The sequence below is a fragment of the Momordica charantia genome (genome assembly GCF_013281855.1).
Source record: "Momordica charantia cultivar OHB3-1 chromosome 6 unlocalized genomic scaffold, Mcharantia_2.0 BLBB01000006.1, whole genome shotgun sequence".
Taxonomy (NCBI): Eukaryota; Viridiplantae; Streptophyta; class Magnoliopsida; order Cucurbitales; family Cucurbitaceae; genus Momordica; species Momordica charantia.
In genome coordinates, this window is record NW_028275164.1 from 469,151 (window position 1) to 484,944 (window position 15,794).

Below are 15,794 nucleotides of genomic sequence, written 5' to 3' on the forward strand. Positions count from 1 at the left end.
AATTGGGGAGGATGCAAAACTTAGTTCATCGTACAGAATTAGTGTACAATAACAACATCAAAACTATAACCATGGATTTAGTCTCATATTGGAATTATTATAGAGACGAGTAAATATAGATTGGAGCCTCTTTATATACATCGAACGTTCAAATTCTGAAACACATGTATTGTCGAATTCGAAAAGAAAAAAAAAAAAAACAATGTTAAGTTAAATATTGTGATATAAAAGATGCTTAATAAATACCCAGCGGATCTAACTTCAAATAGAAGATTTTGTTAAGGTCCTAAAGATATGGGACAAAAAATGGTTCGGTGTTGTATAGTGTATATGTATCCTATAATGAATGTTGTCATCTACAATTTGGTTCAATATTTTATCATCGTCAAAAGAGACAAGTAGATTACTATTTAAATAGAGATTTGATAGTCTTTTATTCGAAGTGAGATTTGGTAGTACTTATTTGTCTAAAAATACAATTTTTTTAAATATAAGGAGAGTCTGATATCAATTCAAAATTATTAAATTTTGAGTACATATAAATAATCTCTTGAACATACATTAATAACATATTGATTTATATAAACGTGTCAAAATGTCACACTTAGATTAGTACTTAAATCTACTTATTGCATATTTTTTTTCCCATTTGTCGGTGACTCTCAATAAATGAAAATCACATCGTGGATTCAAGAGACAACTATACCCATAGATTAGGTCATGGTTTTATTCTCTATACTTCCGTATATTTTCTACATGTGAGTTGATATTTGATATAATTATATAAACATTATGATTTAGTATTATAAAATAATTATTCAACTGTATCGCTAGCTCAATCAATTAAGATATATATTTCAATAAAATATTGTACTAACAAAATTATTACAATTTGATAAGCAACTTATAATTGTTGAATTAACCAAACAAAATTTAAATAGAAAAGTTCACATGTTTATTATGCAGTATAGATTTAGATTATGTTATTTTTTTTAAGATCTAATGGATCACATTGGTTTTCCGAATTATGTGATGTGGAAAATTTGAAAACATTTTTGTTTTCAGAATTTTGAATTTGATTTTTTCTAGTTTAATTGAGAATTAATAAATTAAACTACTACATAATTAGAACCAATACACATAAAAAACATAGTTTAATTGAGAGCAGTAATTATACCACTTATTAAATAAAGATTTAAGATTTAGGCGGAGGAAATTTAAAGTTTAATGTTTAATTAATGGATTGAAATAGAAATTGTTATTTATTATCATAAAAATAAAAAGACCTGAACTTTCGAAATTGACTCCTAGTTTTAGTGTAGCCCTAGAGCCTAGGCTAAGTAAATTGAATTTTGAATTCTGATTTTTTAGGTCAAAAACCAAAACCCAATGATGAGAGTGATGCCCGAGTCCAGCAAATTGTTAGCGTATTGCTGCCATAAGAAGTCAAAAAGACACGTGGTCGACGTCCCCATCAAACTTTCCTCACTCGCGGCTACACAAAACAAGGTGTCAACGTCACACGTTCCCGCGTCCGAGCGCGAGTTGCAACAATTCTCTACTCTCGAGATTTTCCCGGGGATTTGGATTAAGTTTTTAATTTTATTCGAAATCATGCGTACAGAAACACACCATCAGATCTGGATCGGACGTGCCGGAACTGATTGGAATCCTATGCCTAAGATCTTCGGAGGGGGGAATGGACGGCTAAGATTCGTCTTCTAGCGGCGGGGATCGAGGCCCGCAGGCCTTTAAATACGACAGCGAACTAGCCCAACAATCTGAGTCTCAGGCCTCAACTGTCCATTTCTCTCTGCGTTTTTTCTCATTCCTCTCCCTCTCTCTCTCTCTCTCTCTCTCTCTCTCTCTCTCTCTGTTGCAAGGACGTTATCGAGGGTTTTCGGGGTTGGTTCGCATTGCGAGCGACGGGCTCTGCTCGAGATCCAGGTTTTCAATGGGATTTCTGCCAACGTCTTCTTAGGGTTTTTGCCTTTTGCCTGTTTCCTTTTTCATTTCTTGGCGCAATTTCGTTTACTCCTGCTCGATCTAGGGTTTCGTTTCGAGGGGTTTATCATGTTCTTGGATTAGATTCTGCCGTTTCTTTATTTCGATTTTTCTCTCCTTCTCGCTCTTTTTATGTTTTTATTCCCCAAAGGCGGAGTATCTCTTTTGAGGAGTGAGGTTGATGTTTGCGACGGCAGGGAGGTTGATGGGATGAGGAAGCAATTTCGATTTTAGGAAATATGTGGTTACGAGGTCGAAGCTTTTGAGTTTGCGTGGATTTCAATTGCTTGGACTGGACCACTGGATTTTTGAGGCTTCGGTTGTATAGTCATTGTTTATTGTTTAAGCGACTTCTGGAAACTTGCATGAACCTGTTCTCTGTAATCCTGTTGATGTTGGAATTTCTCCGGGGAGGCAATAGTGAATTTGTTTCACGAGCTTGAGATTCCTACAAATGGCAACCCTTGCGTTTTCCCACACTGGTCGACAACAGATAAACTCCGTTGTCCGGATAAAGTATCAGTCTTTTTAGATTATTTTTCAATGTAAAAAAGCCAAACTTAAAAATTAATCCATTGGTTGCTAAAACAAATAACTGGGACATACTTCTTGAAACCAGAACCTTTACATTGGGCTGAAACTTCGATTTTGAAAGTCTGGATTCCAAGATTACAGTTTGGGAACAAAATTTATGGTTGCTGTTGACATGTGCAGTTGCTGGGAATTGATTCTATGGCACCGACTGTTCCAATAGAGTTTGCTGGGCAGAAGGAATCGAGAAAGTATTCACTTTCACAGAAAATGGGTAAATCGAGGAAATACTCCAAAGGTCTTTCTTTTGGTTTTGTTCCAGATTACAGACATGCTGTGGAGACTGTCGGCGAATCAGAAGGGTTTGGGAGCTCTGGACGGATGGATACTGGAATCTCTACTCTAGATGATTCACGGGCCTTTAAGAGGAAACGTGTTAGTGTGAATGCAGATGGTTACGATTGTTTTGGTGCTCCTCTTCAAGTTTTTTCCCTATCAACATTGTCTCGATCTGAAAGGAAGGATTTAGGGATTAGGTTGAAATTGGAACTTGAGCAGGTCCGAGTTCTGCAAAAGAAAGCTTCCAACTTTAGTTCAAATTTTGCTGTTTCATCATCTAGTAATATCCAGAGTTCTAACGTTCAGTACAAGGGAGCTCCTCCAGAGACTTTTAACAGGTCATCAAAGGTATCAGTTCCTCCTGCTAAAAAGCCAGTTCTCCCTGGGCGCAATGGCCCTTCCACTAAAAGAAGCTCAGCTGGGCGGTTTGAGTCAGTTAAACCGGCTGTTGTACCTGGTTCCTCGACCAAATTGTCATTGAAACCATGTGAACAGCTGGTGGAACGTTTGATGGGACATCCATTTGGTTGGGTTTTTAACACCCCAGTGGATGTGGTTAAGTTGAATATTCCAGATTATTTTACTGTTATAAAGCATCCAATGGATCTGAGCACCGTGAAGTGTAAGATCGCTGCAGGAGAATATGCACATCCATTGGATTTTGCTGCAGATGTTCGACTTACTTTTTCAAATGCGCTGACTTACAACCCTCCTGGGAATGACGTCCATACCATGGCTAAGACACTGAGTAAATATTTTGAAGTTAGATGGAAAAATATTGAGAAGAAGCTCCCTGTAACGATTGAAGAGCAATCTCAAGTGCCTTCAGCCCAGGTTGTTCACAAGGAAGCTGAAAGTACTCTGCCAGTGCCACCTTCAAAAAAGGCAAAAATCCCTACAAATGGCCCTGATATCCAGCCAAACAGTGTGGTGAAATTCATGACCGACCAGGAGAAGCATAAATTGAGTGTGGAGTTGGAGGCTTTGCTGGGAGAATTGCCTGAAAGCATCATTGACTTCCTAAAGGAGCATAGTTCTAATTCTCAAGCTGGTGAGGACGAGATTGAAATTGACATTGATGCTCTTAGTGATGATACCTTGTTTGCATTGAGGAAGCTATTGGACGACTATATGATGGAAAAGCAGAGGAAACACACAAAGGCTGAACCCTGTGTAGTGGAGGTTATTTTTTTTAATTATTTTTTTTCATTCTCATTTATAACTTGTTTGTCACTCAAATTGCAATAAGGATGTGTTATTCAATGGCTTCTGATTTGTGCCACATTCTTCTCTTCAGCTTCACAACGAATCAGGATTCAGCAATTCATCAATGCCACCCTGTAAAGGTAATGCATAGGTTGATTAATGCTCAATATGTGGAGGTTGTTTTTCCTGATGTGTTTAAATTCTCATCTTGTTTCTTATTAGGAAATGATCCCATTGATGAGGATGTTGACATTGTTGGTGGAAATGATCCCCCTGTTTCAAGCTATCCTCCAATAGAGATAGAGAAAGATGCAGTCCGTAGAGATAGTAAATGCAGCAATTCCAGTAGCTCGAGTAGTGAATCAGGTTCTTCATCCAGTGGTTGGTGTTATTACTTGCCCTTAATTCCTATTTGTTAACTTCTGGTGTTAATTATTTAGTTTTGGATCTTGAAACTATGAGCCTTGCTACATATTCTTCCTCATTCTAAATAAAAAATTTCCAAAAAGATTTTAACTTGAGCAATTGTCTCCTTGGCGATTTTCTATTCAAAGGTTTTGTTTCTGATTGAATTTAAGAAACTACGAACATGGTGTAATTGTTCTTTTGTTAGAAATATGTAATCGTACAATTATGTTGTATCAGTCAGTATTATTATGGTTTATATTATCAATGCGTAATGTTACCACTTTGCCGCTATCCTGTACCAACATTTGTTAAAAGATGATTCTCTTTCTCTAACTCTCTCTCCTCATGCCTCAAATCTTAAAATATTCTGGTGCTTCGTCATGCAGATTCTGGCTCAGATAGTTTATCGGGAAGTGAATCTAATGCTGCTAAAGCTTTAGATTGTAATGTGGCTCCAAAGGTATTGAAAACCCATCAAACTTTCATCGTTTATGACTAAATTATGGAGAATATTTCTCTGTTTCTTTTTTCAAACAAGACCATTTATTTTGGCCTAATATTTATCAATCTCAAGGCCACAAACAACCAAGCATGGGTGTGGATTAAGGAATGATGATTTAGTTAATTTGGCAGTAGTGCAGTTAATGGTGAGGGAGGGTATTGGATGTGTGGTTCTATGCTTTTGGAAGCGGACTTTGAAGGATAAGTAGATCTTAAAATGGACTTCAGCATACCTATTTAATAAAGTGGCAAGTAGTAGCGAGAAGTTGTTACATTCTTGTGTAATTATTATGTCGAATAATATTTAGATTTATCTTTTATGATTTTTTTAGTCAATATTCTTTTGTTTAAATTTTGAGGAAAAGCTTAAAAGCTTCAAGGTTGCCTTTTGCCTTTTTTTGTTTTAAATTTATTTATTATTTTTTTAACAAGAAACGAGATCTTTATTGATTAATGAAAAAAACATACAATGTTCAAAAATACAAACCCCAAAAGGAGTGAAAGAAGAACTAAAAAGTAAAGTGCCGAAGCTAAAAAGAAAGAAAAGCTTCCCAATTGCTGTAGATAATGTTGGAAGAATAGCTTGAGAATAGATCCAGGAGGGCACACCATTGGGAAGCCTTAAATTTAGCAAGCACGAAGCATTCCGAGCGGTCTTTCTTCTTGTCATGGAAGGTGTGTTGGTTTCTTTCAAGCCATAATTTCCAAAGAATGGCTTTAACTGCATTAACCCAAAGAGATTGAGCCTTTGGGAGGGGGAAGGGAAAAAATAGCTCCTAAATGTTGCTTTTGGTGTCAGCCGAGAAAACCCAAGACAAATTAAACAATTCTCATCTTACAAAAAGGACTCCTCTTCCAAAGACTATATTCTCGGGTTTTTGGAAGTCCTCTTGCCCAGAAAAAGGTTAATTCTTTCTTGGATTCTCTTAAATGGGCAGTTGAATACAGCAAAAACATTGCAACGAAGCGAGCCACTTTCCATTTACAGCCTTCGGTTTGCTGCCTCTGTTATTCTGCCACTTTCCGTTGCTATTTTGCTTTAAGCTGCTGGTTGCCTTTTGCCTTCTAAAACAGTGTGTTTAATGGGGTGGTAGATAAGTATAGTCTAACACAAAATGCAACTTGTCTCTAGGATCAAGTTTTTTCGTAAGCAGTTTAAATTTGTTACAATAATTATTTAAAAAAAAAATTCTGCGTGATTCTGTAATCTTTTATTGTATATGGTACTTCTAGATTACACATGATTTAGAGTGTTATATTTCCTTATGTGGTTGGTAGATCACTCATCGATGCACGGAGACTTTTGTCTTTACTTCTATCAAATGTTTCCTTAGTTATGCGATCATAACCAGATTTTGGGATGATGTTTGGCGGGCAGCTCTTCTTCCAAGTTCTCATTTTTTCTTATTTTCATAATTTCATTTGAGATTGCTGATTCTAATGGACAGCTCATAAAATCCTTTTGGGTTTAGTGCATAGTGTGAAGATGATTGATCATCCCTGTGAAGAACAAACCATTTCATTGCTTAGTGAAAATTACAGAGAGAAGTCCGATAGATAACTCTCTAATGGAGCTGACCATTACTCATCTCAATTTGTGTTAATTACTGAGGGAGTACGGATGCTAAACTTTATATCTATAGAAACCCAAAACATGAAATCAGATTTTGCTGATTCAAATACTTCTCCCCAGTCTTTTACCTTTCTATTAAAAACTCGATTCTTTCCAACTATATGGTTCAGAGGACAATTTAATAGCATTAGATTAATTTGTAGTTAGGGAGCATGAAACACGAAATCTTCTTACTATAAAAGAAAGAAGGGAAAAAATATGGTCTATTTCTTTAGTTGCTTCCAAGCAAAGAGAACATCGAAGGATAGACTGAGCTGAAAATCCTCTTTTTGCTTCCAAAGGCCAAAGCCAACAATTTCGTTCATCTGTGATAGAGAAGTATGTTCGATAATCAAGATCACTCCTCAATTTCATCATCATTAAACAATCTTTGAAAGTCAAAATCCCAGTTTTTGGTCATTGGACAAAGTTTCACGAAATTGTTGTAAATCATAAATATGCAAGAACAGGTGCCACCTTATTCCTTTAGAAAGTTTGAAAAATTTTCCATTTTTCTAGTTTGTACAAAATTTTTTGTATTGTCTAACATTCTTGGATTGTCTCCCAAGGGCACCCAAGTAGGATAACGAAGACTCATGGTTGGAACATTGACACTACAAATATGAGTTTTCACAATTTATCTATAGGCCTGACAATGAGGGATTTCACAGGTTTTTAGTACCTTAAAAGTCTCTTACATCTCTTCGTCACCCTTGATTTTTAGTACCTCTACCGGTTGCTATATTCAATCAATTAACTCAACGCATCACCACCTAAGACCAAAAGAAAATGAGAGATTGAGCTTCCTTGTCTCTATCCTTTAGTAGGCTTTATCATCCTCTTGTTATTTGTTATAGCATAAATTTTCGTTCCAATAATGCAACCCCTCTATCCATTTCTTCTCAAAGCCCTCCCTTTCCAACAGCATCAGCAACAATTCTCAATCAAACATATCAAGCTTTCTCAAGATCGATTTTGCCTCTGTCCACACAATGCATCAGGTGAAGTATTTGTCACTCCCAATGAAAGCATTATGACTTGTTGAGACTGTAGAAGGCAACTCACACCTTTGCCTCTTGCCAACTACACCTTTACAATGACCTTATAGATGCCGATGCTAGTAACCAGACTAAATAGTCTATGGTTCTTGGCTCTCTCAGCTTTGTTTGTTTTCCTTGTCAGTTATTTTGGGATCAATGTACCTAATCAACTGAGTTTGTTGGATATTATTTCATAATATTAACTAGATGCTTGGGAATTAGGATGTCTTCGGGAGAGGGAATTCCATTATGGAGTACCCAACGGTTGTGAGCTTTTTCAACCGTAGTTTGTTACATTTGGGAGCTCTGGTGGTAGTATGTTTTCTTTAAAGATGGTGATCAGTCACCGTGAAAACTTGAATAATAACTTAATTTTCTAGTTGGTTGTGGGCTGAAAACGTTTTGCTGGCGTAGTCATTTTCTCTACTGGCATGATGCTTTGTGAAATACAGAATTTCATACTCTTGGATCTTTTTTTGTGTTTAGTTCATTATGCATAGCATTGCAGTTTTACTTTTGTTTCCAGTAAAAGAGCCACGTAGAATGAGTTGCATGAAATTTTACGTGAGCTTCCTTTCCTTGTCAGGAAATTTTGTGTTCTGAAACAAACGTGGATCAGAAGCAATGTGACCTTGGTGATTTAGAAGTTGGAAATTGTGAGTATGATGTGGTAAACCATGTATCTTCAGCTTGCTGACAGAGGTTTTGCCTCAGTGATTTGTCCATCATCAGTGCTTTATGAAGTTACTGTTTTTCCATCAATGTGCAGATGAAGAAAACGGGATGGGTCTAGTTGAGGAAACTGCCCAGGCCAATACGAACTCCATTGAGAGGGATAGCTACCAAGAGGAGGGTAAGAATGAAAACATCGTGATAAAAGTTTTCTGCCTTCGGGTTTCAGGGCTTCATCTTATCTTCCATGCTTAACATTATAGGGGAGAGTGCTCCATCTAAGAGGCAAGTCTCCCCCGACAGGCTTTACCGTGCAGCTTTTTTGAGGAACCGTTTTGCGGACACGATATTGAAAGCTCGAGAAAAGGCACTTGAAAAGGTTTGTTAAACCTGAGACCCTACTCGTGAGTCGTGATTGGTCAAGTATTAGGTGGACCTCTATTACACAAACGTATAACCTTGTTCAAGATATTCTGTTTATAAGGTCACTTACGTGACATCGGTACAGGGTGACAAGCGGGATCCTGAAAAATTGCGAATGGAGAGGGAGGAACTTGAAAGACAGCAAAGAGAAGGTTTGAAATCTTTACTTTTGAATTTGACGACAGGACATAATAACACTAGAGAGATTAGAGGTGATCAAAACCACTTCAGAAGTTGATAATTCATGTTTTGGCATACAGAAAAAGCCCGATTGCAAGCAGAGGCCAAAGCTGCAGAGGATGCTCGCAGGAAGGCTGAAGCTGAAGCTGCCGCTGAAGCCAAGAAGAAAAGGGAGTTGGAGAGAGAAGCTGCACGTCAGGCCTTGCTTAAGGTATGGTGGATATAATATCGTTAAACTTGTGCTAGCCATCAGAAATACTCTTGTTAAGTTTTCTCAAGTTCTTTCCTTACCCCATCACGCAGATGGAGAAGACTGTTGATATTAACGAGAACAGTCAGATCATGGAGGATCTGGAAATGCTCAGGGCTTCCAATGACGAGCATTTGCCGAACTTCATAGAGGAGTCGAGCCCGGAACACTCTCAGAATGGATTCGGCAGTTTCAAGCTTCAAGGCAGTAACCCCTTGGAACAACTTGGCTTGTACATGAAGGCAGACGAAGAAGATGAAGAGGATGAAACCGAACGTGAACCACCCCAAAGTGTTAATAAGCCACTGTCAAATGATGTCGAAGAAGGGGAAATCGATTAAAGTGGGGAGTTTGTTCGTTCATTCTCTTTATAGATTGTCTGAACACTGAGTCCACACGACCGCAGGCAACCGTGTGATATCTTTAAAGATCCTGTCTTGGCCTGTGTGCTCCATGATTTTTCCTTGACTGCAAGGCAGGAAAATGAAGAGCGCAGTTGGGATTATTAATCGGATGTGTGTTTGGTGTTGCTGCATTGATTTGATTTTTTGGGTTAGGACGAGGGTTGGAGGAAGTGCCATGTATGAACAGGAGGGGATCTCAATGGAAAAAAGAAAAAAAAAAACAAAAAAAGAAAAACATACTGTGGCTAGAATATTCAGTTTTGCCTGTAAAAAAAATTCATTTATATAATGCCAAAGTGCCCCTAACTCGTACATATATCATCAATCAGATGGATCGTTCTTGTTAATGATTAACGTTTCACCTAATTACTATACTAAATGAAGCCAATTCGTCTCACTGGTACTTGCTGTTCAAACTTTGATTCCATTCTCGCAACCAAATGGCTCTCAATACATGAGTGTGGTGCCCTCATCGTTGAGACCAGAAATTTCATTACAATTAGATGCCTGCTCAGTTGTGTTGTGCTTTAGTCGGATTGTAGAAATGTTGCTACATTCATTTGGTTTGATCACAAACTTCTTAATAAAATTTTTAGTTATAGTTTTCAAAGTTAGGTGTGTAATGTTATTTCTAAATGTACACAAGGCGTATATTGGTGGTACTAAGAATGGGCGACCAAAAGCTGTAAGAGCTGAGGATCAGAGATGTATTTTATTTTCATTTTATAGAACTGAAGAGGACATTTTGCGATTCTTTTACAACTCTTATCAACTATCCTTCTGTTCAATCAAAATCATGCCCTCCCATCACTCAACATCAATCCTCAAACATACCTTCATCAGACATTCTAGATGATTCGGTCCCATTCACGTGAGGTTGGTCTGAAAAATCATCCACTGAGTCACGTAAAATACTAAAATCAAAGTCGTCGTCGTCGTCGTCCTCCTCCTCCTCCTCTTTCTCATCTTCATCTTGGTCTGCATTATCTCGTTCTTTTGCAGCCTTCGAACGGGCCTCTCTTTCCATTCTCTCCTTGATCGCATCTTCATATGACATTTCATACCAAACAGCGCCTTTGCCTACTATAGATTTGTTGTGGGCATCTGTCATCCGTTCTTGTTTGCTCTTCTCTGAATTCTTGGGCTCACCCCAGTAGTCATATCGATAGAGAGGGTTTGTTGGGTCATATTGATCCTTCCCAAAGTAACTGGCGTCTACATATCTTCCAGGCTCTTCCAGTGGGAGACCAAGAGCTTGTCGGCTGCAAGAAAGTGAGAGATGTCTTTAATAAGCAATTTAATGCGGCATGTTATGTGCTAATGAGTTTTTACTCGCATGTCTGAGCGGTTGCGAGTGTCATGAGATTAAAACTTCGGTAAATGATAAGCAACTAAAAACAGTCTCAAAGGAACATGGTGGCTGGGTCAGGGGCCTAATGCAAGAATAATGAGGAAAGATACCACGACTGATATAACAAGCTGTATAATTATCTTGATTGACAGAATTATCCTAGAAAATGTCTAACATTTACTCTATGAAGATGGCATTGCATAATGTCTGACTGCATGGAGAGTTATGCTGCCTTAGTACGGATGAGAATTGGACATAATAGAATCAGTCTTGTTGGGACAATAACAACTCAAAGGTAGCCTGAACGAAAAAGTTCATAACAGGAAACAGAATGCGATACAAATAAAATAAATACCAACTGATATCTCTGATCAAGGCTTCTCTTTCCTCGAAAGATCGACGCCAATGCATGAGGTCATATTCATCCATTTCGATATTCCGTTTCAGTTTAGAAATTTTGTACTTCTCTCCTCTAGCCAGTGCTTCTTGTCTGAGTCTATTGTGAACCTACATCCGAAGAGTGGATTGAGATTAGTCATGACATTTCATGTATAGAAAGGTGTAAGATCAAGTAATAGTGGAAATGCAAGAAGCTTAACATGGTTCTTATATAATTCAACAAGACGACTTACTTGACGCTCAGAAAAAGCTGCCTCCAAATCAAGTTCTTTGACACTTGTTTTCTGACAATAGAAAATGAGAAGCATTGGGTCAGGAAATAAGGAACATCAGTTGTAAGTGAGGCTTATGTCAATGCAGTTGAAAGAGAGTGCTCACCATAATCATCTTTGGTAACAAGCTGTTCTTATAACGTACTTTGGTATACTCAACACTGTTTTCCTCATCAAAATCTTCTTCATCAGATAACTCTGAAAGTTTTTTGTCTTTATACTTATCAGGATTCATTTCCACATCATCTATAATCATTTGTTCCGCGACATGTATCTGCCACAGCTGAATTGTGGAATAAGGATAATAAAACAATTAGAGATTTAAAGAAAAAGAAAATACAAGATGTTATTAGTTGGGATTTGGGAGGAAAATTATCAATGAGCTCACAAGCTCTTTGGAAGAATTAAGAAAGTGAACTGATGATGGAAAAAAAGAAGGGACCCCAATTAAATAATTTAACAAGATGAAGAATTATTCACACAATTAGATTTATTTCACCAACAAATTCTTATAATTTTTTCACTTTTCTAAGTGGAATATATAGACGAGATTACATACAGTTAAACAAAGTTGCCATTCTCTTGCTGTTTAAACTCAGCAAGAAAAAGGCACGACTTTACCGTAAGAGTTGTCCAGTAAGAGTTACCTTATCAACATATGGATGATTTGACAATAAGGCTTCATCTTCTGGTTTAATTCCTGGATCTTTTCTAGGAATAGGAGGTCTCCCGCAATCACGCTAAAGAGAGAGCATCACAAAGATCAGAACAGTGGATAACAAAGAAAAAGGTCAATCTTCTTCTAGGATTCATATTGGATCTGCTTGTGAGACTCCTGAACAAAAGACTTCTCCATGCTTGGACAACATTATATAGCATAAAAGATTTAGATAAGTTGCTCTCTCTGTTTCTAAGATTATTTATTTATTTTTTGATAAGAAACAGATTGTATAAAAACAAAGGATGGACAACCTAAGGGCAAGGGGATCTGTCTCTGTGATTATAACATCACAATAATTAGATTAGCACAGTGGACGAGTCAAAGTCAAGAAAAAGATAATCTTCTTCAATTCACATTATCTTTCAGAAGTCTTGTACAAATAAGACTTCTCCTTGTGTTCTCACAAAAAAAAAAAAGACTTCTCCATGCTTGAACAATAATGTATAACATAAAACATTCACGCTCAGATTACATTATATAACACCAAACATTTTCACGTCGTGGCTCTCTCTATCTGACAGAAGTCAAAATCAAAACAATACTCGAGAGCTATCTGCTCCACTATATACAACGTAATTGCAGGGTAAATTACAAAGAACCCAACATTTTCAGGATTGGAAGGCACGCACCCGTACTTCATCTGGATTACTATCTTCATCACGGTGGAATATAGGTGGATAGTCAAATCTATTAAAGCTGGAGATGAGGACACAATGAAACACAGTAGATTATCAACATAATCAAATGTTTGCATAAGTAAATTATATTAGAGCTAGCAATGTTAACATATTAAGGGAAGTTATCAAATATCAGGTGTAAAGGAATGACCAATATCATATAAAGATGTCCTCATCATAATTGAGAATAGTTTGGTGTCAGAATTACATACATTAGGTGATCTATATTAGGATGAACAAAACGCATTTCAATAGGAAATCGAAACCGGTACGGATCTCGCTTTGCCTATAAAAGAAACAGCAATGACCAGAAAATTAGTCACACACAAATATGTAAGGTTAAACCAATCAGCAAGGTATTTTTTCCGAACAAAAGGTCAAGTAACAATCAATAAACTTCATTAGAGCTTGTTGCATTTAGTGCAAGTTCAGACCTTGGGGCATGTGAAGTTGCAAAAATTACAAAAGTTATTACTCTATAAGTAAGATAAAATAGGAGTTTTGTTGTGACCTTTACATCGGATCCATATAAATCTGCTTCCCTTCATGGTGAAGTTTTTAATAATGAATATAAGAGAATGGAAGATAAAATTTACAAAATGCTACTAAGAGAACACTTACCAGAATCTCTACAATCACAGGCATACCGACTTTTATGTGATGGCGAATCCAATACCAATCGTTACCTTTTATGGGAACCCACCTGAAATTAATATAAGGCATGAGTCTAGAAGGAAAAGATTTACAAATTCAAGACAAAATACAAAAATCCATTTATTCAAGCTGGATGTGCCCAAGAGAATGCTAGAGGACCAAGGAAAGGAGTTTTTTTTTCCATAAACAGAGACAATATTCGGCCAATAATCATAAATTTAAATTATGTCGAGGAAGGGATGAGAGCAAAAATAAAATGTAGCACGTGAGCAAAAGATATGGATAAAAATACCTAAAGAAAAGTGAGTAAACATTGGAAAACAAGGAATACACTTTCTGTGACAGATGAGAAATTTTTCAATGAGATAACAAAGGTGAGACTGCTTGTCTTTCAGGCTTTTAATTAATAGGAATTAAAGCATCATTAGACATCAAAGAAAATCACAACAAGAAACTGGAGTTACCCATCGTATACACCTCCTATATCAACAAAAGCTCCTTGATAAAGATGTAAAGTAGTTACTTTCCCTTCACAAATCTGCATAAAGAGAGCCCTAATGTCATCCTCTCGTTTCATAGACATTTAACTACAGAAAGATCACTTCGTTTTTCTTTCTAAAATTGATGATAGCACGACGAGAACAAATTTCTTCAACTTATACTTGGGATTTATTTACTAACAAAAGCATATGGTTTTGGATAATTGAATGTCGGTCGATAATTGAATTGAAGGAATGCGACGGGGAACTTACTTGTCCTGGATAATAAAACGGAAGCTCGTACTGCAAAAGACAATATATACAAAACAGTCAATATCCTCCGGGTTTAAGTAAACTTTATCAAACTTCAGAACTACATAGGTAATTCACAAATCTTACCATGCCTTCTTTATAGTCCTTCCCTCTTTTCCTCCTACCGGGATGATAATCTTGGTCATACTGTGAAAAACATAAGTTGGATAAGATGAGACGGATGGACAAGCTTGCATTATACCATACTTATTACTATTTATCTGAAGCTAGTCACATAATGCTTGAGAATTTGAAATATCTTTTAGTATGATTTCAATATTCCGACATCACACTCTATGATTCTTCCGGCGGGGGGGGGGGGGGGGGGGGGGGGGGGGTGGGGGTGTTGTGACAAACCTTGAAGGACTCCTCCTCCAATCTATCTTTATTCGCTGCAACCCACTCCTTGTACTGTTTCAGAAACACTTTGTATCTGTCCAAACACATATCTTCAGTATCCGTCTTCACATCTTTCTCAAGCCGATCCAAGTCCACCCTCACAGCTTGCAACTTGTGCGCTTCCCTAATAAATTCCAGCTCCTTCCTATCAACATCCCATCCCCTCGGTGGCCAGTCCCGTGGCGGAACGACTTGCAGGACCAGCGGCCGAGTCCACGTTGTCTCCAGAGGCTCCGGTATATCGCCTTTAATTTCACATTGCTGGCGGTAATAGTCATCCTCCGTCAACCCCATTTCCTCCATCTTGTTCTTCCGGTACTTTGGACTCAACATTTTGAACGCTTCAATCGCCTCAGGGGTCTGAAGCGGCACTTCCTCGCCTTCATTCAAACTCTTCCGCGCAAAATCGGCTTCTGGAGTGAAGACTTCTTCCCAGGGGGCCCAACCACGTTCAATCCAGTTACGCGTCCGAGCTTCGTCCTCTGTCTCCTTGTCTTTCGGACCAAAATTCTCGAGGAAGGATTCGTCCACAGGGAACTCGTCTGAGCTGAAGCACTTCACGGTGAAGTTGCCGGAAAAAATAACCGGCGGAGAGAGGAGAGGACGCCATTGAAAGGAAGAATGAGGAGAATTGGAGTTTCGAGAGTTTAGGAGCTTAGGGAAGGTGAAGAAATGTGAAGGGTTTAAGAGAGTTTGCATTTGGTTTTGCGACTGAATAGAATAGGTTGAAGCGGGAACCAGATAATTTTCCATCAATGGATGAAGCTATTATATTTGCATTGTATTGTAATAAAGTCGTGAATTATTCGGTGTTCGAATATTTACGTGAGCTCGGTCGTCCACGTCGTTCATCACCGTCCATTCCACGACTTCCTTTTTCTATCATATTTCTCATTTTAAATATTTATCATCCGACTTTTGTAGAAAATAAGAGTTGTTGAATCATGCTTAATAATGAAT

At 37.6% G+C, this 15,794-nt stretch overlaps 2 protein-coding genes across 4 annotated transcripts; one reads left to right on the top strand and one right to left on the bottom strand.

Moving 5' to 3' along the window:
- The first annotated feature begins 1,740 nt into the window (after positions 1-1,740).
- On the top strand, positions 1,741-9,917 carry NPX1 (nuclear protein X1). 3 transcript variants are annotated; one of them, XM_088125607.1, is made up of 10 exons: positions 1,741-4,056; positions 4,172-4,220; positions 4,303-4,446; positions 4,875-4,948; positions 8,228-8,297; positions 8,411-8,494; positions 8,577-8,692; positions 8,798-8,888; positions 8,997-9,127; positions 9,220-9,917. In XM_088125607.1, the coding sequence occupies exons 1-10, from the start codon at positions 2,737-2,739 to the stop codon at positions 9,505-9,507; spliced, it is 2,367 nt and encodes a 788-aa protein (XP_087981733.1). In that variant the 5' UTR covers positions 1,741-2,736; the 3' UTR covers positions 9,508-9,917. The 3 variants fall into 3 exon arrangements, with proteins under 3 accessions (XP_087981733.1, XP_087981732.1, XP_022134726.1); XM_088125606.1 differs by having other exon boundaries at positions 1,765-4,056; positions 4,303-4,461; XM_022279034.2 differs by having other exon boundaries at positions 1,767-4,056; positions 4,303-4,461; positions 8,822-8,888.
- A 339-nt stretch (positions 9,918-10,256) lies between these two features.
- Positions 10,257-15,663, bottom strand: PDE312 (Nucleic acid-binding, OB-fold-like protein). Its single transcript, XM_088125609.1, has 12 exons — positions 14,793-15,663; positions 14,523-14,582; positions 14,397-14,426; positions 14,109-14,182; positions 13,612-13,693; positions 13,203-13,276; positions 12,943-13,009; positions 12,240-12,332; positions 11,699-11,875; positions 11,554-11,604; positions 11,277-11,428; positions 10,257-10,832 (listed from the first exon to the last, which is right to left on the bottom strand). The coding sequence occupies exons 1-12, from the start codon at positions 15,585-15,587 to the stop codon at positions 10,388-10,390; spliced, it is 2,100 nt and encodes a 699-aa protein (XP_087981735.1). The 5' UTR covers positions 15,588-15,663; the 3' UTR covers positions 10,257-10,387.
- Between the last annotated feature and the right edge of the window lie 131 nt (positions 15,664-15,794).

Excerpts from the sequence above, each read along its gene's own strand:
- PDE312 (XM_088125609.1), bottom strand. The coding sequence starts at position 15,587 with ATGGAAAATTATCTGGTTCCCGCTTCAACCTATTCTATTCAGTCGCAA. Across the intron at positions 14,183-14,396 it reads CGTTTTATTATCCAGGACAA|ATTTGTGAAGGGAAAGTAAC; the intron begins GTAAGTTCCCCG and ends CTCTTTATGCAG. Across the intron at positions 12,333-12,942 it reads GTAATCCAGATGAAGTACGG|CGTGATTGCGGGAGACCTCC; the intron begins GTGCGTGCCTTC and ends CTCTCTCTTTAG.
- NPX1 (XM_088125606.1), top strand. The coding sequence starts at position 2,737 with ATGGCACCGACTGTTCCAATAGAGTTTGCTGGGCAGAAGGAATCGAGA. Across the intron at positions 4,462-4,874 it reads ATCAGGTTCTTCATCCAGTG|ATTCTGGCTCAGATAGTTTA; the intron begins GTTGGTGTTATT and ends TTCGTCATGCAG. Across the intron at positions 8,693-8,797 it reads GAGAAAAGGCACTTGAAAAG|GTCACTTACGTGACATCGGT; the intron begins GTTTGTTAAACC and ends TCTGTTTATAAG.